The sequence below is a fragment of the Alosa sapidissima genome, chromosome 10 (genome assembly GCF_018492685.1).
Source record: "Alosa sapidissima isolate fAloSap1 chromosome 10, fAloSap1.pri, whole genome shotgun sequence".
Taxonomy (NCBI): domain Eukaryota; kingdom Metazoa; phylum Chordata; class Actinopteri; order Clupeiformes; family Clupeidae; genus Alosa; species Alosa sapidissima.
Window position 1 is genome coordinate 1141873 of NC_055966.1, and position 26345 is coordinate 1168217.

Genomic DNA, 26345 nt, shown 5'->3' on the forward strand with positions numbered 1-26345 from the left:
ACTTCACTCCTTAAGAATTTGGAAACAAATTAAATCTTGTCTTGATTTGCCCTTAGTCTACATAGACAGTCCAATCTGTCACAATCATGCTTTCCCCCCTGCTTTGATGGATCCAGCCTTTTCCATCTGGAAAGCCACAAATATTTTGTTCATACAGGACCTGTACCTTGAAGGAAACCTAATGTCATTTCAAAATCTCCAACAGACATATGACTTACCGTCCACACACTTATTCAGGTTCCTCCAGATCAGGCATTATATCAGGACTCATATACCACAATACGAACACACGCCCAAACACAACACATTTGATAGTCTTAGACGTCTTGTACCAGGGAGCAGAGGCACAGTTTCCTCCCTGTATGGTATCCTATTGGCCCATGAAGGAGTGTCCACTGATAAGTTGAAGAATGATTGGGAGCAGGAACTTAATATGGAGATTTCAGGAACGGTTTGGGAGGGAATTCTGGATAGAATTCATAGCACCTCTATAAACTCCAGACATTCCTTAATACAGTTTAAAGTAGTCCACAGGCTCCATTACTCTAAAACCAGGCTCCATGCCGTATACCCTAACATTTCCCCCTTATGTAATAAGTGTGCAAGACAAACACAAAAACACACAATAACAACTAACGGACTCTTACACATCATTTTTGGTATTGTTCGCCTCATTTTGCAACAGTGGAAGTCAGACACCAGCCCTCTTTTCCAGCTGTGGCTTAGAGAGTTAGGCAATGTACTTCACATGGAAAGACTCCGCTATAAGATGTTGTACAAAGAAAGGATCTTCCAAAGAATATGGCAGCCTCTGTGGGGGGGTTTAGGCTTTGTAGGTTTTTGCTGTTTTGTTGCTGAATTTCTGTCAAAAAATCCTGAGGGAAATCTCTTGTATTGTTATCCTGTATATTCCCTGTATAAACGTTTCCTTCAATAAACATATTTAATAAAAAAAAATAAAAAAAAGACTGATCCAATGCAGTAAATATATTAAAAGGCTGAAGTCCTACATTGGCTATGTTGTAGCCTATCCCCAGAATATCAGCAGCAAACTCAGTCTCTGTCTCGCAAAACAGTCTCCAAATAACGCACATCGGCATGTTGCCTATTCTGCCAGCTTGTGCAAATATATCGCCCAAAATGCTTGATTGCATTGCATTCTCCACATTTTTAGCTAAATTTTCATGTACCACATCAGCATTTTTGCCAACTACAGTGTGGGACATTAATTTCACAGACTACAAATATAAATGCACTGTTATGGAACATCCATTTTTTTTCTCACATCCAATATCCAACTAAAGATATAAGAACAATTTTCATGATACATTTGAACATGCTACCATGGAACTTATTTTCATATGCATTGATGAATTTATGGGAGGGCGAGGGAAAAGTGGGAGTAGGCTATCACGGCATGTCTCAGACTGACCGGCCGGTCGCCGGTCATGGCCGATCACGTGAAAATCATCCAATTCCGGTCACCAGACCTATCGGTGCATCTTTAGTCCATACCAAAGTTGAACTCATGCCTTTTCCCATTTCCACAGAGACCAAACGTGAAGTTTATGTCCAAAATAACGCTTCAGCATTCAGCATTGCAATGTTTATATATTAATATTAATGACTGTAACAACATGGAAGCTCCAAATGAGAGTTACAGTGGTGTCATGTAAAGAACCTGTTCATGGTGCACAGCACTTGATATGACAATTTGAGTCTGTTAGGAGGCACAAACGTACAGTTTAGTACATGCCCTCATAGCACAGCTTATAGGCAATTTGACTGCTTAAGCCTATAGCCAGCTAACTCACATCAGACAGCACTGATTTTTTCAAGATTTTTTCGACCGACAACATTCCGTGAACATGATCAACTGAGCTCCATGTTAAAATTATCCGGATTTCTCCTTTATATACTGTAGCAGTTTTGTTGCAGTGGTATGATTAGTGTTTTTGTACTTGGTGTTGCTCTGTGTATGTCAGATGGTGTTGCTGGTTCAAGAAAACCCTATGCTTGCGGAGCCAGAAGCACTGGAGAAATGCCGTCATGTGATGGAATTGATTTGTGAGAAGTGTGTGAAGCAGCAAGACATGAATGAGGTCCTAGCTATGAAGATGCACTACATCAGCTGTGTGCTTCAGAAATGTGCTGTCTTCATGAAAGACCGTCAGGACAAGTTGGATGGTCTCATCAAGAGGTAATGTTGCTGAATTTGATACAAAGTGCTTTTCAGATTAAACATTGATAAGATTGAGCTAAACCATTAATGAAAGCAAAACAAACATAAACAAAACAGCCAGATGCCTCTTCATAAAATAACAAAAACACCTTCATAAACAATAGCAAGTTTTATCGTGAGACTGCGTGTCGTTTGGAGCAGCATATCGATAGGCTATATTAAAAGCAGAAGATTTTCAGTTTGCTTCGGGATTTAATTCACTTTTGGATTCTTTGATTATAGTGCTAAATGTTTAGCCTGACGAGCCAGACCCACAATAAAAATGTAGGGTCTGGGCACTCACTGTTGGCAGTGGTCAGTCCGAGGGGCGGGATAATCGGTTGTCTTTCAAATTCCCTCTGCACACAATAGGACAGTGCCATGTGTCCCATGCGTTTTCCCATCAGCGGAGCTAGTTGGCTAGTTCAAACTTTTGCCAACTTAAAAAAAGCTTAATTCGTGTCACGCTTTTCGCCAACAGCAACATCAATCTTCTTTGTCTTGAAGTAGCAGGGAATTCAAGCCAAACCGTTGCAACTCTGCCATCAATCATTATGTTAAGCCCGCCTAACGTCTCTATACACGATGCGATTGACCCTATCGAAGTTTAATTTTTCCAGCTCGCAAGCCAACAGAGAGTTGCTAGACTAGCCCGGGCAGAAAATTACATTTGCTGCCGCTAGGGTGCGTCTAGATTTCTAGGCTACTAAATGTTGGGACTGTCGCAGATGTACTGTAGGCCTATCAGCCATCGAAATTAAAGCTAATCAGGGGGTAATATTGTGGAAACAACTGAAAAAACGTTGAGTGAATATATGGTCCATACTGTAACATACTGGCGTGCATCTATGAGCATTTAATTAGGTTATCATAGGCTGCTCGCTATTTTTTTCCAGCGATAGACAATGTTGTGGTTAACTTTACTGCAAACTGCTTTACACTCCTTTTTGAGAACATTGACAATGTCAATGTCAAAACAGCATGTTATGATACTCTTTGTAATCTCCATTGCAGCAGATCTAATTTACCTTATGCTACTCCAATCAGCCCGCCGGCCAATTTTCAAGACCCAATGTGGCCCTTGAGCCAAAAAGTTTGGCCACCCCTGATATAAATCACGATCTAACTCAAGAGGGTTTGTCCCCGGGATATTAAAGGTTGTATCAGCGATAGCGGGGATACGTCACTTCTGTTGATGTTTAAACAAAACAGAGAGCTAGCTCGCTAGTCCCTCCCGTGCAATTAAAACTCTCCTAAACGCGCATCTCCTCGGTTATTGGTTGAAATACTTTATTTTGCCTTTGAGTGGGTTGCCAACCCTGTTGGTAGAAATTATTTTTGTGTACAGATCTCAGAGCCTAGGTTGCCTACAGAGACGCTTTTTTTGACGGCCTGCTTATGGGACAGACAGCTAGCGGATCGTTAGGAAAGATTAGATGAATGTGATCATTTATGTTTGGGCCTTTTTGCGGCCTGCAATCGCTGATGCAACCTTTAAGTAGACTCTTAGTTTAAAATTTCACGCTATTTCCAATAGGTCCTTCTCCAAGCTTTATTTAATGCTACTGACTGATGGACAGCTAATACAACTTTAAGCAGGACTGGTGTCACAAGTAGAATTTGTTCGGCTATAACCGCACTATGTAAGTTTGCCAGATCGGGTAGCGGATCTGTAGTTCGATGGAATGAGACATAAGAAACTACAAATATGACTTATGATATACTTTCATAAAGTTTCATTTGTTTTTGTTTGCAAAATTGTAATTCCAGCCTTCTGAAAGGACGAGATGGAGATGGCTTTCCTCTCTATCAGGAGAAGTTTATACGTGAGTGCATTCGAAAATTCCCATACTGTGATGCCACTCTTCTACAGCAGCTGGTCAGAAGCATTGCACCAGTTGAGATTGTAAGTATACCTGAGTGGAAAGGAAACAGTGCAGGAAATAATTCTGTTGTATGTAGTCAGTTGTGTCAGTGCTGTCTAGAAAAAGCTTTTTTAAAAAAACAAATGCCAACAAGGCTTTTGGTCTAAGATCAATCACATTGTTTGGTCTAAGATCAATCACGTAGATTAGATTAGATTAGATTAGAGGTCTTTATTGTCCACTACTGTGGAAATTCGTCTTTGGCCCCACCAAACTTGTAACACACACAAGCAAGACTACACAACAGGTACAACATAAAGCAGACGCAAAGAAAGACTACACAGCAGGTACATGCATTCTATTTGGCACCAGACGTAAGCTACAAAAGGTACCTGTGCTAAAAGTAACATGTAACGAAAATGAAATTGAAGCAAAGGATACTGTTACATATCTAGGTATTACTGAAAATGAAAAATAAGATGCAGGTTATGCAAAACAATATGATCCGCTTCATACTGTCTAAACCCTCCAGGTATCATGTTGGAATAAATGAGTTTAAGAGGGTAGAATTCCTGCCTGTAAAGCTTAAGGTTGAACCATTTAAACTCAATCATACAATATCATGAATGGTGTAGCCCCAAAGTATTTGGGATTTCAGATTCTGATGGTGCACATTCAACATGCCCATGAGACTAGGACCAGTGTCTGTTCATGTAAGGTGCCATGTGTGAATAGTGAAGCAAGGAAATATTTTTTTTACACAAGAATTATTTTATGGAATAGTATTCCACTGAATATTAAAATGGCAGAAACGAAAAGGGATTTTAAACATAAAGTTAGGGTTTACTTGTGGAAAAAATAGATCATTAGGGGAAAATAGACTCTAGACTGGAGACCGGGTATTTATTGCTTTGTAGCTCATGGTGTTTTATCTGGTATTTTTGATGTGTAATTGTTTTATTTTATTTATTCATTTTATTTTTTTACCTTTAGAAGGGATGTATGTGTTCTCTTCCATCAGGGACCATGTTGAAAAAAGTGTTCATCACTTTTACATGTTATCCCTTGGATCCTTTTGTCTCTCTATATCCATAAATAAACCAAACCAAATTGATATTGCATTACCTTTAAAAAAGATGTCATTATCTGTTTATCCACACCTGGCTCATTAGACCCCCTACAGCAGACCAAATAGGATTACTGATGATGCCATATCCCATGTCCTCTCACCTGGATATATAAAAGGAGAATTAAGCACGCTATAATATAGCTCGGCATTTAACACCATTGTGCCCACCAAGTTAGTCGCTAAGCTTAAATATGTAGGATCTTTCCATCCCCGGATCCTCAGTGCGCTCTGAATGCGTCTTTTCCTCCGCTGGGAATATAGTTAATAAAAAGAGATCATCACTGGGCCCTTCAAATGTGGACTGTCTTGTGTTTTTGGCAAATAACCTGTAGGCCTTCAGGCCTAAGACCCGACAGTGACAGTGCACTAAAAAGACAATGGAATAAATTGTGGTCAGTTTTTTCCATTTTTTTATAAAAGCATCAAGAATGTAAGTAGCCTTTTTCATTTTTAATAGCACTTTATTTATTTTTTTATGAACCTCAGGGTAAACGTTCTTTGTTGTCACATGTTCTCGGAATTGTGTGCCTCATTAAGTGTGCTTGCAAAGCAGCACACTTATTGTTCATCTTAACCCTTTAGGCACCAGAGGTTTTTTTCCGAAACGATCAATTTTGACATCTTCATTTCAAAAGGCTATATCTTAAAAGTGATAAGAGATAGAGACTTTCTGTAAATTAGAGAAATATTAAGGATGACCCAAAGTGTATGTAGAGATTAAATGTTTATATCTAATTTGCATATTATGACGTCATATGGTGGCGGCCATCTTGGATTATAGAATTTTCATGAAAAGTTGCATGTTTGAATGATAAATGCACCACTTCTTTCCCCCCAAAATGTCCCTCACCTTCTGAATGCTATATTGCACAATACTGAATGCTCAGGTAAATAGTAAGTAGTGAACAAACTGTGTAAATCATTACTAATAAATGGCAGAAACAAACCAAATGCATGTAGCGGTAGACTGGCCTTTTGCTGTAGAGATTTTCCATTTACTACATACAGTAGGCACTCTGATTCCATGTATGGGGCACATATATATTATTCAGATGACACACAAACACAAGTAGACAAGACCTGTTTAGTTCAAAAGCTCATTTGCCACGGCAAGGCACAGATCAGGAGTGAGATGACGAGACAAGACAAGAGACAATGTTAGTATTTTTTTTCTTTTTGTTGATGTTTTTTTGTTTTTTTTCTTAGCTGACAAAGACACACACATCACAAGGACATGAACACACAAAAAGGAACACATAGTGTACTGTATGTCCTAAATGATCAGGGAAGTAGATAGCAAATCAACAGTGTAAATCATTACTAAATGGCTGACTTTTTTTTTTTTATGTAGCAGGCCTTTTGCTGTAGAGATAATGACTCCCTATCCCTATAGGGCCGGCATTCCCATCATCTTGTGATAGACTATGCATGACCTAATGTGTGTGTGTGTGTGTGTGTGTGTGTGGGAGAGGGAGAGAGCGTGTCACCACCTCCACCATGCGAGCAGCATGGCCAGATCTGCCTCGCGCGCGCCGAGTGGAGAGAATTTGCGCAGCTCGGACTAGGCCTACTGTCATTCTCATTGCGACTCCCCACACTGCCACTACGTTCCCCCCTAACTGTCCTATGAGCACTTCGACCTCGTCTAACATACCCAGTGGCATTAGACAAAGGCTCCACCACGTTACTGTCGCCGCGATTGTGGAGAGGCACACGTTCAGAAGACAGAAGCTAGCGCTATGGATATTAGGCTACCTCCAGCCTCGTTCGCCACACCACTAACACCCTGCTAACTTCCCGATGAACACTCCGAACCCGTGAAACATTATTCCCACCAGTGACATTGGGCAAACGATTCAACGTTTGTGCTTGGTGTAAGCTAAACTATGGAGTAAACTCTCACTTTGTCCAGCTGCATCATTGCAAGGCAGGGACGCATCTGAAGCCTCACTAAACGAATCACCGTCATTTTCTGAAGGCAGATATTCCCCTTCAGAATCAGGGTCCGCGAATAGAAGACCCAACACTTCATTTCAGGTAAACTTTTTTGATGCCATTAGACGATAATCTAATGCAAATACTCGCTGACGTTGACAATATCGCTCTGACAAAGTGGCTCACACGCACACTAGCTCCGGTATTTCATACACTGATTCAATGCGCTGTAGCTAGAAAGTTTTGTTTAAAGCGTGTCCTTTTTTCGACTCGGGGATGACGTATGACATGTCTGCCATCTAGTGGAGTGGAAGTCGAACGAAATATGACACCCTATTTGACTAAATCGGCCGTTTTATTCAGTACCGCATCTTGTCGACTATAGTCGCCTGTGGCGCCTAGAGGGTTAAGTTTTATTTTTCCCGTCTCCCTAATTTTTTGTCAGCTCTAGCTCCTAGGCCCTTTGAGACAGAGACATCGTTCCAACTTTAAAACGTCCGGTCAGTACCGGTGTAAGTTGGTCGCGAAGATGACGTCAGGTGGGCGTGTCGTTCGTCCGCCATATTGGATTGAACAGAAAGCTAAACTAAATTTTCACAGGTCACAAATTTGGTCCGAACGCCACGAAACTTGACGTACATTATCCTTGGACCAAGCCTCACAAAAGTTACCGGAATGATTTTTGATTTTCGAAAGCGTTTGCCCACCACAGCCAAACGAAATCGGCGACGAAGCTCCGAAACAGGAAGTCGTCCATATCTCAGGAACACTGTCACATATCGATACCAAATTTTGTATATGAACTGGGGACTCCAATGTGAGGGTGCATAAGCTAAAAAAAAAAAGAAATATTCCAAAAGTTTCCATCATTTTGCAAACCACCCACAGGTATTTGGTAACTCTCACCATTCACCTTTGCACCATTCACCTTCTATCACAATGCCTTCCAAGTATGCTCAATGCCTCTGGGCAGCCACAATGTCTCTGGGCAACCTTGCCCACTCATGAAATCCTTGCTCTGCCATGGGATAGTATGGACTTACGAACTGAAATAGCAAGGAGAACAGTAGCTATATATAGCTTACATAATAGAGTTGTTTTCACATTGACGGTATTCAAATTAAATTTTTCATTATTGTTAAATATCATGATGGGAGAGTATTATTAAAAATGTTACAAGTATGCAAATTCATATGTTTACGGGAAATTAGGTTTTACTGTGTTGTTTTGTTGTAAAGACATGCAAGGCATTCTGGGCCGTAATGAACAGTGGTCGGCAGCACTCCATAGGCTACGTATTAATATGAATAGGTGTTTCTGTAAACCTAGGGACAATAAACAGCTATCTCTGTTACAAAAACGAGCTGGTAATCGCTCATTGAAGAGGGAACTATGATAAAAAGATTGTTTTCCTAAAAGCATGGTGTTGACAAAAGAATAAGCAGGAAATGCCACGTTAATCTTAAATAGCCTACATCTGAACGCTAGGTGGCAACGTTGTATTACATTTCACTAAATGCAGTGGAATTAGTGTGAGCTTCACAAGGAAGGAAGGTGCAAATATTATGTAATTTATCATGGGAAATTATTGGAAATGTTATTTCTTGTTTATTCTAATTGCAAACCACACACATCCATTAGTAATCACACGTACACATTTAATACTGGAAGACTGTCATTTCGTTTATTTGATGTTGCTTAGCAACGGGGACAGACTTCAGAGCAAAGATTCTAGAACAGAGCTTCAGAGAGACAAGTTTTGAGTTCGTGGCCAAGTAGGCTACCTAAAATATCGGTTTCCATGTGTATGTGCTGGATGGTGTGCTTCCTTTATGAAAGTAAGTGTTTTATACAGTTAACGTTACAGACATGAGTCATGTTGTAGTGGTCCACATAAATGATGCCCCTTCTGTTATTAGAATGCTAAGTGGAGATTTTAACATCATTCATTTCTTGTGTGGCTAGAAGCTAGCTAGCTAGGTCATAGGGAGGAGATGTTGCTGTAACTTTATGAGATTTATGTTGCTTAGCGTAATGCCATGGTCATTTGATATGTGATGCTTGTACTCGTAACTTCGTCACTCGTAACTTTAGGACCCCTATTTTTTCTTTACTAAGAGTAATTCAGGAAGCATTTTAGCCCTAAAAGTAGTGCCTGAGTCTGTGACAGCTTAAGCGAGGACTCCTAATGAGACCGATTCACAAACAATGTTTTGTGGTGGCATTTCACGTCGCGATGTTTTGAAATGCGTCTAACAATCACGAGGGACCAATTTTGCATTGTAGGCATAACTAAGGGATGCAGTAGCACCACCAACAACAACCAAAACTAGCCTACTCATTGTTTACATGTACATTAAATGTAACGTTTCATTGTGAATCAAATTAAAAGATTCTCCTCTTTGCAAACGTTGGCATAGGCATATGGTGACAGATTAATTTAATAATGTTGCTGCGTGAATCACGGTAAGCGCGAATGAAGTGGCCACTTCTTAATGGGACTCACTGTATGGAAGTAGGCTAAAATAGAGATGTTTCAAATAAGATAAGGTTAGGATATGCCCGCTTGACAACAGCAGAGATAACTGGCCTTTGGCCATAGCAACCATCCATTTAGAATGACTGGCCTTCATAGCAACCAAGGATCTTAGCTGTGATTCATGTACCTACAGTATGCATGCAATGTAATGCAAAGTATAGAAAGGTGATGAAATATATACAGAGACAGGTCAAGAAATATAGTGCAATGTAGACAGTAGTATACAGTTGATTTACAGAAGGTGGTTTAGTGTAATATGAATTAAATATAAATATGTGCAGTGTATTAGCAGTTATCTCATACAATAAGTAAAATAATGTATGTAGATGTAGCAGTAACATAATAGTAGAAATAATAATATAAATATATATGCAGTGTATTAACAGAATATAATAAAACAGAATAAATATGGATATTCAATATGACAAATATATAACAGATATGTACATAACATACATGTATGCCACTTAGATGTTTTACCTGCACGCCTTTTTAAAGAAGTTTTTACCATCATCTGCCCTCTTGTATTGGCCATAATTAATCACTCACTAACCAATGGAGTGGTCCCCTCAGGTTTTAAACGTGCAATTGTGCAACCTTTACTTAAGAAACCTAACCTTGAGCCCAGTGACCTGAAGAATTATAGGCCTATTTAGGGCCCGAGCACCGAAGGGCGCAAGGCCCTATTGCTTTTGTAAGGATTATTATTATTATTATTATTATTATTAGGGCCCGAGCACCGAAGGGCGCAAGGCCCTATTGTTTTTGTAAGGATTATTATTATTATTATTATTATTATTATTATTATTATCGAGTATTATTATTGTTATTCTACTTTTTTGCTTTCCTGTTTTTGAGGTGGTTAACATGGTCGAAAACTCTTGAAATTTGGCACACATGTCAGGTGTCACGCATCGCAGTTAGGTACAAGAGCTTGACCCTGGGCGTGGCCCAGGGACTCACTAGCGCCCCCTTAGGTGACTGATCCCGTTGTTGGCAAATATTTTGAGGTGGTTAACATAATCGAAAAGTCTTGAAATTTGGCACACACATCAGGTGTCACACAAAGCAGCTAGCTAAAAAAGCTTGGCCCCGGGTATGGCCCAGAGACTCGCTATCGCCCCCTTACGCCCCCTTAGATGACTGATCCCGTGGTGGGCATATACTTTCAGCTACACACACCAAATTTGGTAGGTGTCTGTATCTCCCCAAGATGAACGACTTTCGTATGTACAATGCATTAGCCACGCCCAACAGGAAGTAAGGTATTTGGGATTTTTTGCAGACTAACGTGATGAAATATGTGATTAATCATGATGCCAAAAGAGGGGCTTCCCATGGGTGAAAACGCATGAAATTTGGCACACACATCAAGTGATACAGTGAATAGACAAGGATAAAAGCTTGGCACTGGGCGTTGCCCAGGAACTCCATAGCGCCCCCTTATGTCACTGTGACTTGTGGTTGGCATATAGTTTTAGATACACACACCAAATTTGGTGGGTGTATGTAACTCCCAAAAACAAACCACTTTTGTATTAACATGCCATTAGCCACGCCCACAGGAAGTGAGGTAATTGAGATTTAGTGCGTTGTGGACATGATCAATTTTAACATACTTCTCCTAGACGGTTGATCCGATTCATGTCAAAGTTGGTATACATGACGCCGAGCTGTTCCTGATTATAAATTGTGAAGCTTTTTTTTGATATGTTGTAATTTGACGAAATGGCGAAATTATTAATTTTCATACCCTTCCACATAAACAATAAATGTGTCATAATTCACCATGCATGGCTTGAAATGTTTTAAATTTCACAGGTCATTGAAGACCATGTTAATGATAATATTCACATGCCCATAATGCATTTTTGGCATAGCGCCACCAACTGGCAACAGAAAGAATGACAATTATACTGATGCCATATGATCAATTTAAACATACTCCTCCTAGACGGTTTGTCAGATTCATTTGAAATTTGGCAAATATTATGCCAAGATGTCGCTGATGTTAAATTGTGAAGGGATTTTTGATGACTTATATATTTGATATGATTTTAATATCTCAGCACATAAACAGGAAATGTGTCATAAATCACAGTGCATGGAATGAATGGTCTGAAACTTCTCAGGTTAATAGATATTATAATTATGATGATATCCAGAGACCCTATGGGCCTGCCTGGCATAGCGCCACCACCTGGCCAAGCAGGAAAATGTGCCAGAAATTGGTAATGCCTATATTGGTTGATCTGAAACTTTGCAAAATATTGGATATAATTATTGTGGTGATATTCACATGTGTAATTTCCATGCCTAACATAGCACCACCATCTGGCCAACCAAAAAGTGTATCAGAAATGTTCTTTGCTTAAAATTAATGGTCTGAAATCTCTCAGGTTAATATATATTATGATTATGATGACACCCAATGGGCCTGCCTTGCATTGCGCCCCTACCTGGCCAAGCAAGTACATGTGGCAGAAAATAAAATACAAAAACAAATAACACAAGCATCAAATATGTAGATTTCACAAATGCACCACGTCGGTGCTTTGTTGGATTCTGACATGTCACGGGTTGCGGCCTGCAGGTGCTCGGGCCCGCCATTGCCGCTTGCGGCTATATTTCTAAATTACCTTTTCTGTCAAAGATACTAGAAAAGGTTGTCCAATCTCAGGTTTCTTCTTATCTGAGTGAGTTTAATATATGTGATAAATTCCAATCAGGTTTTAGATCTCTGCACAGCACTGAATCAGCCTTGCTTAAAGTCCAAAACGACATTCTCTTAGCAGTTGATTCTGGATCTTGCGCCCTCTTGGTGCTTCTTGATCTGAGTGCAGCATTTGACACAATTGACCATAACATCCTATTAAAACGCTTGGAGGATGAAGTTGGTCTCCAGGGTTCTGTTTTGCAATGGTTCTCTTCTTATCTTAGTCATAGATCATTTTCAGTTAGTTTAGGCAATTTCTCCTCTTCCTCTGCCCTTATAAAGTGTGGTGTTCCTCAGGGTTCCATTTTTGGCCCTCTTTTATTCTCTCTCTATATGATACCCCTTGGCTCAATTTTTAAAAAAGTATAACATTCAGTATCACTGCTATGCAGATGACACTCAGTTTTACCTGCCTGTTAACACTAATGGCATTTGTTCCTTGGAGAATATTTTTAACTGTCTCAGTGACATCAAATGCTGGATGGCAAGAAATGTTCTTCAACTGAACGAAAGTAAAACTGATATAATTATTTTTGGCCCTCCAAGTGATGTTTCTATCTTGAAAAATGCACTAGGACCTCTCTCTGCAAACTGCCACAGTGAAGTAAAGAATCTTGGGGTTTTCTTTGACTCCTCTTTAAATTTTAATAAGCAAGTAAATAGTGTGGTCAAAGGCAGCTTTTTCCAGTTAAGAACCATTGCAAAACTGAAGCCCTTTTTGTCCTTCTCCGATCTTGAAACTCTTATACATGCTTTCATAACATCTAGACTAGATTATTGTAATTCATTATATGCAGGCCTGACCCACTCCACTCTCAACAGACTTCAGCTAGTTCAAAATGCAGCAGCTAGATTATTAAGTGGCTCTAAGAAACGTGAGCATATAACTCCTGTGTTGGCTAAGCTGCACTGGTTACCTGTGGAGCACAGAGTTAAGTTTAAAATTTTACTTTTTGTCTTCAAAGCCCTCAGTGGTTTGGCACCTACAGTGGGTCCCAGTTAAAAATTGACACTTCATTCACGATCAAGGTGATTCACGCAGCTGGGTGAAATGTAAGTAGAACTGCAGCTGCTTGGGGGCAGCATAGTCCGCTGTGGCGTTCCACGGTCGAACCAGACGGCGCATTCGACAGCAAGGGCTGTGATTGGCCGAGTTTTCAGTGTGTTTCTCTGTGTTTTTAGCAGCCCCTGCAACATGCTAGTCCACTGTAGCCTACGCTTTGTACATAATGTTAAACATAGTTTTGGATTCAGTGGCAAGATTTCTTGATTGTACAGTGCCTATCTCTAAGTAATGTTTTAAAATGAGAGCAAAGTAGGCTACATTGTCGGTAGTCATGAGAAGTTCGCTTGCTAACAGAACATAAATATGCTGCCCAGAAACCTTGTGAATAGTTTTTTTTACTATACCAACGAGGTTGAAATATAGACTTTGCCTACAGCATCTCCTTAACAGTAATGTTAACAAAATGACAGCATTCATATGACAAAGGAAAACGAATTTGGTCACTCAAGACTGTGCCACAGCAACCAGTGTAGGCTACAGTCCTACCCAATAGGCCTACTCGAAGCAGATAGCGTTGTCTGATGGTCGAGTGGGTTAATGCACGTATTTCCAGAACAGGTCTGCAACTTTCAGGCAGTTCTGAGTTCGAATCTAGGCAGGAGAAAAGCCATATAAAGGCCTAGGCCTATTGTTATCATTTTTTGCAAGGTGTTGCTCCTGGCAATACTTGTTTATAAGACGTTTGTGATTAATTGATAGCTGTTTTTAGGACACGTTAAACGTTCTTTATAATGAGCGCATAAAACGACTGTTACGCGCTGTTACTACTGTAAGCTACAATGATTGCAATACAAAAATATGCGTGTGTTAGTTTTGTGATGTTTTGTACTTTTGCCTTATGTGTTTTCAGGTTTGAGGGCTTTTTTGGCAAGATTGACCTGGGTTAGACTCTGCATGTGTTATTTCTCCGTAGGCTATGGAAAATAAAGTCAATTTTCGACACACGTCTGTTATTAGTTCAATAACAAGTGTTGCTTGTTAAAACGTGTGACTAGTGAAACTCAAATGATTTTAGAAATATTTAGCCAAAGCCAAAAAGTGTTAGAGAGAAGGAGAGACGCCGGTGCAGCTCAGATGTCGTCTTAATTTTCTTTATTCTTTAGTAAAAGGTGCAGAACATTATTAAACTTTGACTAACGTTTCGATGTTCGTTAGTCAAAAACATCGACACATCGAAACGTTAGTCAAAGTTTAATAATGTTCTTCGCTGTGCCTGTCTTTCCAGGCGCACACAGCTCGTTATAGCCTATCGAGTGCCTTAACAGATAGGCTCTGCTCTTGGGTTTGGCCTCACAGCGAACTCAACCCTCTTGTTGCTTGCAGTTTGTTAAATAAAGCGATGCAGATTACATTATTTATTTCTGATTAATTGCGTCTTTTGATGTCTTTTGCAACATCTGCTTGTTAGGCTGGGCTACTGTCAATGTCCTGTACAGGTAAATGTTCAACAATTGCCGGTGTAGGCCTACAGGCTATAATCAATTATGGACTGTTCAGGGGCTACCGGAGGAGTTTTGGGAGCGTTAGTCAAAAAGACCCTCCCTCGCCAGCAAGAAATTTTTCTATGACCCTCCAAAGTGATTGAGAAAAAACGCATGACCCTCCCCAGTCCCAACAATTTAGGCTATTGATGCCTTCTACTGGGTAGGCTACTGGGTCAATTTGGGAGCTTGCATGCTACGACTCCTTCCTTGAAATGCCTTGAAAAGGCTGTCGTTTGCACAATTTCACAATAATCACCGGGACCGAAACCTGTCAACTTTTCCTGGGTTTATCGCGTATTTTAACTTTTTCCTCGCTGTCTTAGGAGGAGCTGCAGGGCCGTCGCAAGGGGGTGCGAGGCCCTGTGCGGACTTGACAGATGCATGAACTCACGTGCATGAAATCATGCGATAGCTTACTTTACACATAGCCAAGGCTACCGTCGGTGCATTTTAGTAGTAGCCTAGTCTAATAAGCTACACCAGCTTGTCTGTAAGAGGGGAAATTGTATAGCCTATAACATTAGCTGAGTCACATATTTGGCCATATGGTGTTTATCATAGGCTACATCACGAAACCAAATAGTGTAACAAAGGCGAACACTTTAAAAGGGGAAATGAATTGGGCATGAATCATTGTGCTGAACGGTATTTGTCAATGAGCAGAAACACACACGACATTCAAACTGTTGGTAAGATGTGCACTATGGAAACTGGTCTGTAGGCTAACATTGGACAAATAAATGACACTGACTTGCCATGTCTTGATTTGCCGCAAACTCAGCAATGAAATCATAGGCCAGTTTGCAGGTAGCATAACGTCTTTTTCAATTAATAGAAGGGAGAGCCCAGTCTCTCCTGTGACATTGAGGTGCGCAAATAGCCTGTTCAACTTCGAAAAGCTTCATTCACCCGATGCCAGTCACTGATCGCAATTTCAAATTTCGGGAAGCTTCGTTCAATCTTTTTAAGTTTTAAGTGCAGTACAAGGGCGCGGGAAGGGGGGTGCTGAGGGTGCTGCAGCACCCCCTGCTGGCAGGAGATAGATTTTTAAAATTTGTATAGCTATATTTTTAAATAATTACTAATTTGCTGTCTGTCATTATTTATATTTGTGTATGTGAAATGATGAGTCAAATAGCAAAAAAGGGTTATGGATTGTTTGGAATATAGGCTACTAAAAATTAACAGTTATAGAGATCAACGTGAACGTGAGTCAGTTACTATAAGAACCGTAGCGTGATTTCAGCTATATGTGATAGCCAGAGAATGTCTAATCTGTAAACGGGCTCTGTTGATAGCGATCAAGTGTGTAGGCCTACGATTGATATAGGCCTACATATTCTATGCGATTTACACGTTCAAAAAAGCATGGATAAGCTGAAAGAAACTTTAATTGTGTTGTACAGTTTTGCAAAATTATTAAATTATAGCTTGTGAAATCATTTCACTAGTCGCAGATAGAAATTATTAGGACACATTCTTGCTGTGGAGACGACACACTTTAGGCTATTCAGGAATTATTTGCGAGATCATTGCAGCCTGATTATTAGCCTATATTTAAAGCCAAACATCTCTGGTGTGGTTTTGACGATCAGAAAAGTAATTTTCCTTAGCTATACTGAAATAGGCTAATGATGTCAAGTGCGCTTTTATGGGTGCAGTGGAGTCGGAGTGCTGTCGCGGAACATTGGAATTTGTGGCTGCCCAGGACGTAGATAGATAGATATACTTTATTGATCCCTAAAACTTTTCTCTATCACCCGAAACATGTCCAGGAGGGGAGAAATCGTCGGACATCCATTATTTTTGTTATTCAGCACCCCTGGTCAAAAATAGGTGCCTGGTGCAGTAGGCCCCTATCTGCCCCCTTTGGAATTATATCTTGAGCCTACAGTGGGCAGTGCTTCGACTTGGCCAGCTTCACTCGCGGTCCGCGCGTGGGATCACGCGGTATCACGCAACTTTAATTTGTATTTTTCCAGTGAGACGCTGCAACAACCCAAACAACCGGTAGATGGCTCAAGTGAGCAGGGTGTCTCGTAAAAAGAAATGGAGCCTGGAAAACCCTACACAGACTTCACTACAAACTTTAGCAGACTGGTTTAGAAATAATTTAATAGTCAGAAATATGCCTGCCCTGCCCTAATAAAGAAATATTTGGTTAACTGCGAGTGAATCCCGTTTGCAGCCATAGAAGAAACGCAGGACAAATTAAACATTCTGGTTTTCTCCGAGTGCAACGATGATAGACAGACATCATTTGGACAAAATATAGAGCATATTAACCTCCGTTGCTCAGCCAAATGCCTTCCTGTTACGTCCTGTTATCACTGACTTACAGGCGATAAATGATTTTTGATGGTCACAAGTTTACTTCATTAGCGGTTTATTTTTTTGATTATTAAAGAGTGTTTTTCATTTAAAGGTTTGACTTCGTGCTTATTCAGTAGAGCATTTAGTGCTCTTCCCAATCCCAGACGTTCACATTGCATGTTTGTTTGTAATGGATAGGCGCCGATACCGTGGATGCTCCGTCTCTCGGCCACCCACTGAAAACATCGAGCACCCACGTGTGACAGCTTACAGTCCCGGCTAAATTTACATTCATTTAAAATCAAACATTGCAGTTTATGTTAAATTCAGCATCTCTCATAATGTGATTGGATATGTTGCTGTCAATTCCCTACTTCATATACTAACCACCAATGAGAGCGTCTCTCGTATGAAAATTCCTGACACTTTCCACCTGAAGAATTAACGCAAGGCTTTGTCGGGTCTTCGCCCCGAATGTTTAAAATGTATATAGCCCTGAATATCATTTTAAAAGTAGTCTGACAAAGCTTATTGTTTTGTGACACAGCTAAACACTGGTACCTCATAGAACGTCTATAACATAGCCTAGGTGGTCGCAACTCACAAAAGTAAGCAGATAGAAAGAACTCACGCAAATCTAGCCTACAACACGCAGACAGCTTTATGCGCAGGGAAGAGAGCACGCGCGCGCACACTGTGCTTTATGATTGTTGCCTTCTGATGGTATCTTGCTAATTCACTGAACTGCATTAGGTGACATAAATGGTATTGCCTTTATCTTATAACTCCTTGTCTGAGCGACTACCAGGCCTATGGTTTTTAAAAGTCAGATGTTCCCTGACAAAGACATTCGAAAATTAAGAATGTTTATTGACTTGAAAAATACACTAATTTTTGCAAACTCCCTTCATTCAACCCTTGAAGACATCGCGGTCTGGTGCGCTATGTAGATCGTTTCTCGTACCATTTAATTTCTCAGAATTTAGGTCTACTAGGCCTACAATAACGTCATCACCAAATACATCTTTTATTTTTAGTTGATCAACCACAAAGAGTAGCATAGGCCTACTGTGCACAGTGCACTGACGACCGTAACCAGTTGTTGTAGATGAGAGGCAACCCCTTGTTTCAGATAGCCTGGACAACATGTTACCTGGGTGTTGCCTACATTATTAATTAATGGTAGCCTACAATAGTTAATTGATTCGCGTAACATATTAGTTGGCTCAAAGAGTAGGGAATCAGGATGGAGAGAGAGTCACGCGTGTGTTGCTTTTGCGGGATCGAATCCAGTTTAATGCTAGTTTTCAAAACATATATTTTTTACATGTCTTTTGTCCGAGTGGCTGTAATGTAGCCGAGCGCTCATGGCGTATGAAAAGCGACTTCAAACCGCCTAAAACAACTTGTTTGTGAATGTCTGACAACTGCTGCAGCGCGTGCACGCGCAAGGAAACCAGTAGGTGGAGAAACCAGAAGGCACACAACACCGGAACGATTTTAAGGCTATTTCGCATAGGCTACTCAATGGTGCTATTTCACACGGATTATAGCGACCCCCACTCACCGGGGTTAGTGGAAGGTGTTAATAGACGATTGGCGTAGCCTACAGTGGACTAGGGCTGTCAAAATTGCTCAAAAATGACGTTCGAATATCCCCTCTAAAATAAACACATGTATTCGAATATATTGGAATATCTAGGCTATATTATTTGAGCATTATGTCAGTGATGCGCATTATGTCATCTGTTTTTAACTTTTTGTATGGTTATTGCTTGACAGGGGGGATCCCAAGCAGCTTTCAGCCATAAGGCATTTCCTAATTCACCTGACACTGATATTCAAAATGTTGAAACTATTTCGGCATAGCCTAAGCAGTTTAATTAAATGTAATGTTAGTTGTAAACAAACGGGCTACTTGGTGAGGCTTGACCTCACAGATGCGCTCGTGCCTTAAATGGCAATACAAATCTTCACGATAGGCCTATTAACTGACCGCCCGATTCACGTTGGCTAGGGGGCAGGGGGGGCCATCAGACATTTGTTCCCAAGGGTCTATGAATTGTTAACCCGGCCCTGCCCCCAACGAACGCAACTTTCCACCTCTGAGATAGCTGAAAAGAAGTCTAGAGGACTCCTAACTCACTAGACCTACTTACTGTAGGCTGCGCAAACCACAAGCCTGCATTCGAGGCAGGCCTTCTGTTGAAGAATTTTATATAAATCCTGCGCTAACAGTAATCCTCCTACCCCCGCTACCACAGCTGTGGATAGTGTGGCATGCTCACGCTTTATGTATCCTTCTTGCAAACTAGGCCTATAGCCCAACCATTTACGTCTTCAAAAAATAACAACTTGCCAGATATGCCTTCATAAATTTGGGCTTCATTCAGCATTTTGTTCTTCCACTGGAAATGACTCTTCTACATTTGCTGCCTGCTGCATCCTTTCTGTTTGTATTGTTTAGAAAATGTTTGACGTCTTGAGTTAATGCATTAAACATTGTTTGCTGGTAACCAGCCACAAATAGCCTACAGATTCTTGCGTGCGTTCTCTCCAAAATGTGTCCGTTCTATAGGCTATCCAAGTGCATAATTCTGCGGCATAAAGCAGATGTATTTGTGTATTGTACAGAAAAATAAAAATAACCTGTCAAGCAGTCAATTGACTACATTGCAGTCAATAAGTAGTGCAAATTATGAAACCAAAACGTGGGTCATAGTTTTCTAAGCCTCTGCTGTGAGGCCAAACCCATGAACAAAGACGCATTGATATCTGCAATAGATATCAATTTTTTTTGGCGAAACAAGCTCACAGCCGAACAAGTCATACTGAAGGGAGAGGCAACTGGCATGTGATCTCCCCACGGGCCAATGGATGTACAAGTTTTCTCCTGTGCCTATTAATTAATTGATATTTAATCCAGTGTTTTGTCAAGTTGCAAAATGCTATTCGTTTTAACGAATTTTTATGATAGTATGAAGTACTTTTTGTATAGGGTACTATCTTAATTGCTTTATACTCAATACTTGACCAATGGCTATTGCATCTGTCTATTGAAAGTGAGAATGTGGCATGTGATATACTGTGTAGGCTTCATAAAATAAAATAAACAGATTGCTAATGGCCTACAAGCTGATCTGGGGGGCGTTTCCCGTACAACTATGGAGGTTAGCTAGCTTTTTTTTTTTTGCATCGTTCAACTAACCAACATGTAAGTTACGACTGTTTCCCAAAACTGTCGTACTTACATAGTACTGTAAGTTTGGACCATGATAGTTTCTAAACTTCAGTAGTCTGGACTAAGGTGGTTAATGACGTTTAGTAGCACGTGAACGGGCACCTGCACATACTTCTGTGGCGCATTGCGTTAAGGCCGGCAGATGACAGCCGCCGTTGCACAGCAGTTACCAGTCCCCTGTCCAAGAGTTCGAATCTGGGTTAAGACGTTGACAACAATATTGACATCGTTGTTTACCTAAGTTTATCTTTTGTGCAGATCATATTATCAAAATCAGAATCAGCCTTCTTGGCTTGGTTTGCGTAAACTAACAAGGACCCCCCCCCCCCCCCCCCTTCCATGAAAACACCTTATTATTATCTGCAAGTGTGTGACTTTTACTTACGTGCACATGGCTGCAAATTGACTTTTAATTTATGTATTTTCTGCCTTGGGCATTTTAAAATATGGATGTATGGTGGTTAGAAGTGTAAATATCAATTAGAAACCTAAATATATTTATAATTATTAATTTGCAAACAAATAACTGGCGTCAGTGATGTCTTTGACATGAAGATCCCTGGAACTATGCTTCTAGCATTCTACCACAGGTCGAGAGGTGTAGTTGTAACTACACAACTTTACGATAGTGGTTGCGAACGTTCGTTGCTACTATGGTTTTGGGAAACACTAACGTAGTGGAACGATGCATTGGACTATGTAAGTTCCAAATATGAATGTAATTCTGCGGCATAAAGCAGATGTATTTGTTTATTGTATGTCAAGCAGTCAATTGACTACATTGCAGTCAAGAAGTAGGGCAAATTAATTTACGAAACCAAAACGTGGGTCATAGTTGTCTAAGCCTCTATTGCGTAGCCTGTTAAAAACGTCGCCAGATAGTATTAAATCGGCAACAACATTGTTTTCTGCAGAAGCCTACCCAAGGCTACAGATTAATTCTGAACAGTTATTTCTCTACTGGCTCAATTATCACACCACTGTTTTGATTTGCGTAGTTGCGTTAACCCCAACACTGACAATAATGTAGACAGCAAATTTCGATTTCGATTTTCGTTACCACCGTGTAGCTCAAGCTTGTGGCTCAAGCCTTAAGCCATACCCAAGTAGCCTAAATCGAGGTAATGTTTAATTATGCATGATTTATTTTGTTATTGAATTCGTAGGCTGGGATTACTCTCGGCAACAATTATGTTTAATGGTAGATCCTGCTTTTTCAGAAGGGACCGCAGGCAGAGCGATGTACAGTGGTAGAGCGACGCACAGTGGCTGAAAGTGGTACTAAAGCTTCACGCAGCTTCACGCCGCGTAATGCGCGAATGAAGTGGTCATTTGAAAGCGATGCCCACTGTATTATAAGGTCCAGTGCGTTATGTCCTGGGATTCGAACGTGCTCAAAAAGAAAAGAAAAAAACACTTTTTTTTATAGACGGTTATGAGGAGCAATATGAGTCGTGTCATTCAGACTCAACCCTCTTGTTGCTTTGATATCTTTTTCGTTGTCGTTTGAACGTCGGCAAGCAGGCATGTTGCAGTTGCAATTTAAGTGAAATTTCTACAGTAGGCCTACAACATGCAACATGCTTGTTAGGCTGGGCTACTGTCAATGTACTTGTACAGGTAAATGTTCAACAATTTCTGGTGTACAGACTATAATCAATTAGCTAAATCATTTGTCTAGCTGTTTAAAAAAAAAATCGTGCTACATTCAAACGCAAAAGGTGCTTTGATATCTTTTTCTTTTGAACGTCGGCAAGCAGGCATGCTGCGGTTGAAATGAATGAGGATAAATGGTTTTATCTGCGGATTTATTTTTTGCATTATTTTGAATATGACTCGCTCCAGTCTCAACAGCACACAGATCCCCTCTCGCTTTCTCTCTCTCCATCCCTGCGCACGATGCTTTCTTAAAGGAGCTGCACCATCTTACAACAATTGCATCTACATTTTCATATTAGAATGTTTTGTCAAGTGTAAGCTTAAACTACCGTGATCAATTTAAAGGTACACTATGCAGGTTTTTTAGCTTGATATGCAAGTTTTTTAGCTTAATTTAACTTCATTTAACAGCTTCATAGTCATTGGAATGGTTATATGTCTTTTTTTGGGTTGAATGGTGGCCGTCTCGCTTCCCCCTAGCGCCTGAGAGCGGAAAAAACACCCTTGCAACTGTGGGCCGGCGGGCTGACGGCCTCAGCGTCAGGAAGTATAACGAGTGTAACGAATTGCTTTACTGCATTCAAATACACATACACGCCAGGCACCGGCTAGAAAAAGGTAGCGATGGAGTTTCTCAGACATTCGTCATGACAGAGCCAGAGAAAAAGAAGCAAAAACTGAGAAAACGGTAGCGGAAATTGCCAATACTGCATAGTTTACCTTTAAGTTCCCGTGCCCCCGCTGAAAGTCTCATGCGCTTATCAAATCTATAAGTAACCGTGACAAATAGGGTATAAGATATATAAACTCATGCTATTGTATTATCATATATGTATGCATATATGTATCACATATACTATAAAATAGTAGTGGCAGAACTCCAAAGTGACACCTTGTGGTTGTTTATGTCAACTGCAGTTTGTGCCATTTCTGCTGAGAAAATGGGGTGCGTGATTCCTGAAGGAACCCGTCCAAACTTAACTGGGACCCACTGTAGTTACATATGTGACCTACTAATTCCTTACAGCACTCCAAGATCACTTAGGTCTTCATCTCAGAATCTTCTCTATATCCCCAAAACACGCCTTAAAACTAAGGGTGATAGAGCCTTCTCTGTTGTTGCCCCCCAACTCTGGAATAGTCTACCTGTACATATTAAGTCCTCTCCAACCATTGACTGCTTTAAGTCTAACTTAAAGACTTTCATTTTCTCCCAAGCCAATAGTTGAATAGCCCTCTCCTAGAGCTTTTGAGATATTGCCACTGCTCCAACACTGAAAGGCACTGTTACAATGCCTGGATCAAGCCAGGTTCAGCATAGCGTATGCCACTGTCTGCTCACGTTGGTGACCGGACCAGGGCAAGCACACTTTCGCAGTTCCCGCCGGAAATGCAGTCTAGTTTTATTTAACGTTAAACAGAAACATTAGGCCTACTAAAGTGTAGGCTACTGTACTGACTAAATAGATATTGTGTGAATAAGCCAGGTTAGATACAGCAGTTTCATGCACTGCAGGCTTCCACTGGTTTGATTATTTACCGTTTCATGTCAAGGAAAAGTTCCATGTTTACCACAGCACAGCTCGCTCGGACCATTCAATGTCGGTTCTATATAGCCTACTGTAAATTAATGTTAATAATATTTGTTTCACTGAATGAAGCCTTCTATATTTGGGACAAAAGTCTGACCTTGAATTGCACAAAACTCTTGATCAGCACTCAACATTTGTTTATTGTTGTTGTTCGTTTAAACCATTATGCGCAGAGAGCATGAGGGTGCTGGCGAGAGAGAGAGAAAGAGTGAGCAAGCAAGCCAGAGTGAGGTCTGTGGTCTTGGCCATTAGTTGTTTTACTTGTTTTTGTGTAGGTAATACGTTGTCAAATATGTGTACTTAAATAAACTAACCCAAGTATTTATGTCTCTGTATTAATTTGTCCTGTTATTGACATAATGCGCGTCATTGACAAAATGCTTATCTAGATGTTCGAATAGTTTGAATATTTGTATTTTTTTTAGAGCGAATAATCAAACGTCATTTTTGAGCAATTTTTACAGCCCTACCCTGCACAGAGTGCTCAGATTTGCCGAGAGAATCGTTAGGACAAAGTTACCTGGGTTACAGGACATTTACATCAGGCTTTGCCAGTCAAGGACAAAGAAACATTCATAAACATGCACACTGAATTACAGGCTCAGTCCCTGCCCTGTCATGCTTACTTTTGTTTTTTTTTTAAACTTTTTTTTACTTATTGTTATTTTATTTCTTGCTCTTCTACTTTTTGTAATATTTCTTTCCCATTTACACAGCGGGGAGTTGCCCTCAGTTTGCTGCTTTTTGTTTCTGAGCAAATAAATCTCTTGAATCTGGAATGTTTGATATGTGTCTAGCTTTATAGTTGTTTGTCTGAATCAGTGTGAAACAAGTTATTCTTATGGTAAACCTTTTCAGATATTACCTTTTTTTGTTTGTCTTTCTCCCCAGGGTAGCGACCCCACAGCAATCTCTGTCCTCACACAGGCCATTACAGGACAGGTGGGTTTTGTGGATGCTGAGTTCTGCACTACTTGTGGAGAAAAAGGAGCCGAGAAACGCTGTTCAATCTGCAAAATGGTAATGACAGCTTTTCTTCCTATTCGTCCCATCTTTATAGCCGACTGACATAGCCAGTGATGTTGCCCATTTTTTAATTGGGGTATTTGAGTATGGTTTTAATAAATCTACTGCCTTTAAGGCTGTATCACACATTTTCAAATCAGCGGGTGCGTTCGATCTTGCAGATCTGGCTGAATCTTCCAATACAAACATGCCTTACGTGTAGCCAGATCTGCGCAGCACTGATTGGATCGAACACGCCCGCTGATTTGACAATACCAAACCAGGAAGCCATAGAATTTTCTTCCTACAGATACAGGTCTTGTTATAACCTCTCTGTACACTTTCAAAGTTTACAATACTTTGGTTTGTCTGTAGAAACCCTCACCACACTACCACAGAAGTGTAATTATATTTTGAGCATTGTAAGTAGTATAAAATGGCGACGTGGCACCTTGCCCTGTTAGCATCACTGTAAGCCCATTCAGTGATGATGCAAATAACCTGTCTTGCTCAAAACACCACCAATTAATGTCATTTTGCTCTCCATCAAAAGTTTGAAGTTGTTAACTAGAGTAAATAGACCCTAGGTTGTTTTTACTCCAGTTACGCTTTAATATCTCACATTGCACATTCAAAAAAGGTAAAAGCCACCATTCTCAGTACAATAATTGTGCAGTTACAATATACAAATATAGCCGCAAGCGGCAATGGCGGGCCCGAGCACCTGCGGGCCGCAACCCGTGACATGTCGGAATCCAACAAAGCACCGACATGGTGCGTTTGTGAAATGTACATATTTGATGCGTGTGCTATTTGTTTTTGTATTTGATTTTCTGCCACATGTACTTGCTTGGCCAGGTGGGGGCGCAATGCAAGGCAGGCCCATTGGGTGTCATCATAATCATAATATATATTAACCTGAGAAATTTCAGACCATTAATTTTAAGCAAAGAACATTTCTGATACACTTTTTGGTTGGCCAGATGGTGGCGCTATGTTAGACATGGAAATTAGACATGTGAATATCATCACAATAATGATATCCAAATTTTGTGTAAACTTCCAGATCAATGACCAGGTGGTGGCGCTATGCCAGGCAGGCCCATTGGGTGTCTGGATATCATCATAATCATAATATATATTAACCTGAGAAGTTTCAGACCTTTTATTCAAAGCATAGAGCATTTCTGGCACATTTCCGGCTTGGCCAGATGGTGGCGCTATGCTAGGCCTGTGAATTATGCATGTGAATATCATCACAATAATGATATCCAATATTTTATAAAGTTTCAGATCAATCACTTAAGGCATTGTCCATATCTGGCACATTTCCTGCTTGGCCAGGTGGTGGCGCTATGCCAGGCAGGCCCATTGGGTGTCTGGACATCAGCATAATCATGATATCTATTAACCTGAGAAGTTTCAGACCATTCATTCAATGCACTGTGATTTATGACACATTTCCTGTTTATATGCTGAGATATTAAAATCATATCAAATATATTACAACATTCCAAAATCCATTCACAATTTAACATCAGCGACATCTTGGCATAATGTTTGCCAAATTTCAAATGAAT

The 26345-nt window shown here is 40.4% G+C and overlaps 1 protein-coding gene and 1 long non-coding RNA gene across 2 annotated transcripts in view; one reads left to right on the forward strand and one right to left on the reverse strand.

The window, feature by feature from the left end:
• ankmy2a (ankyrin repeat and MYND domain containing 2a) overlaps nt 1–26345 on the forward strand; it is a 101393-nt gene that overhangs the window by 55297 nt on the left and 19751 nt on the right. Inside the window, exons 6-8 of the mRNA XM_042107526.1 lie at nt 1986–2200; nt 3992–4127; nt 24652–24780. Of these exons, the coding sequence (XP_041963460.1) occupies nt 1986–2200; nt 3992–4127; nt 24652–24780 (480 nt within the window). The remainder of the gene's footprint in view (nt 1–1985; nt 2201–3991; nt 4128–24651; nt 24781–26345) is intronic.
• On the reverse strand, nt 744–25282 carry LOC121721010. Its single transcript, XR_006034725.1, has 3 exons — nt 25210–25282; nt 9248–9258; nt 744–757 (listed from the first exon to the last, which is right to left on the reverse strand). It is a non-coding gene; the product is annotated as an uncharacterized LOC121721010 (long non-coding RNA).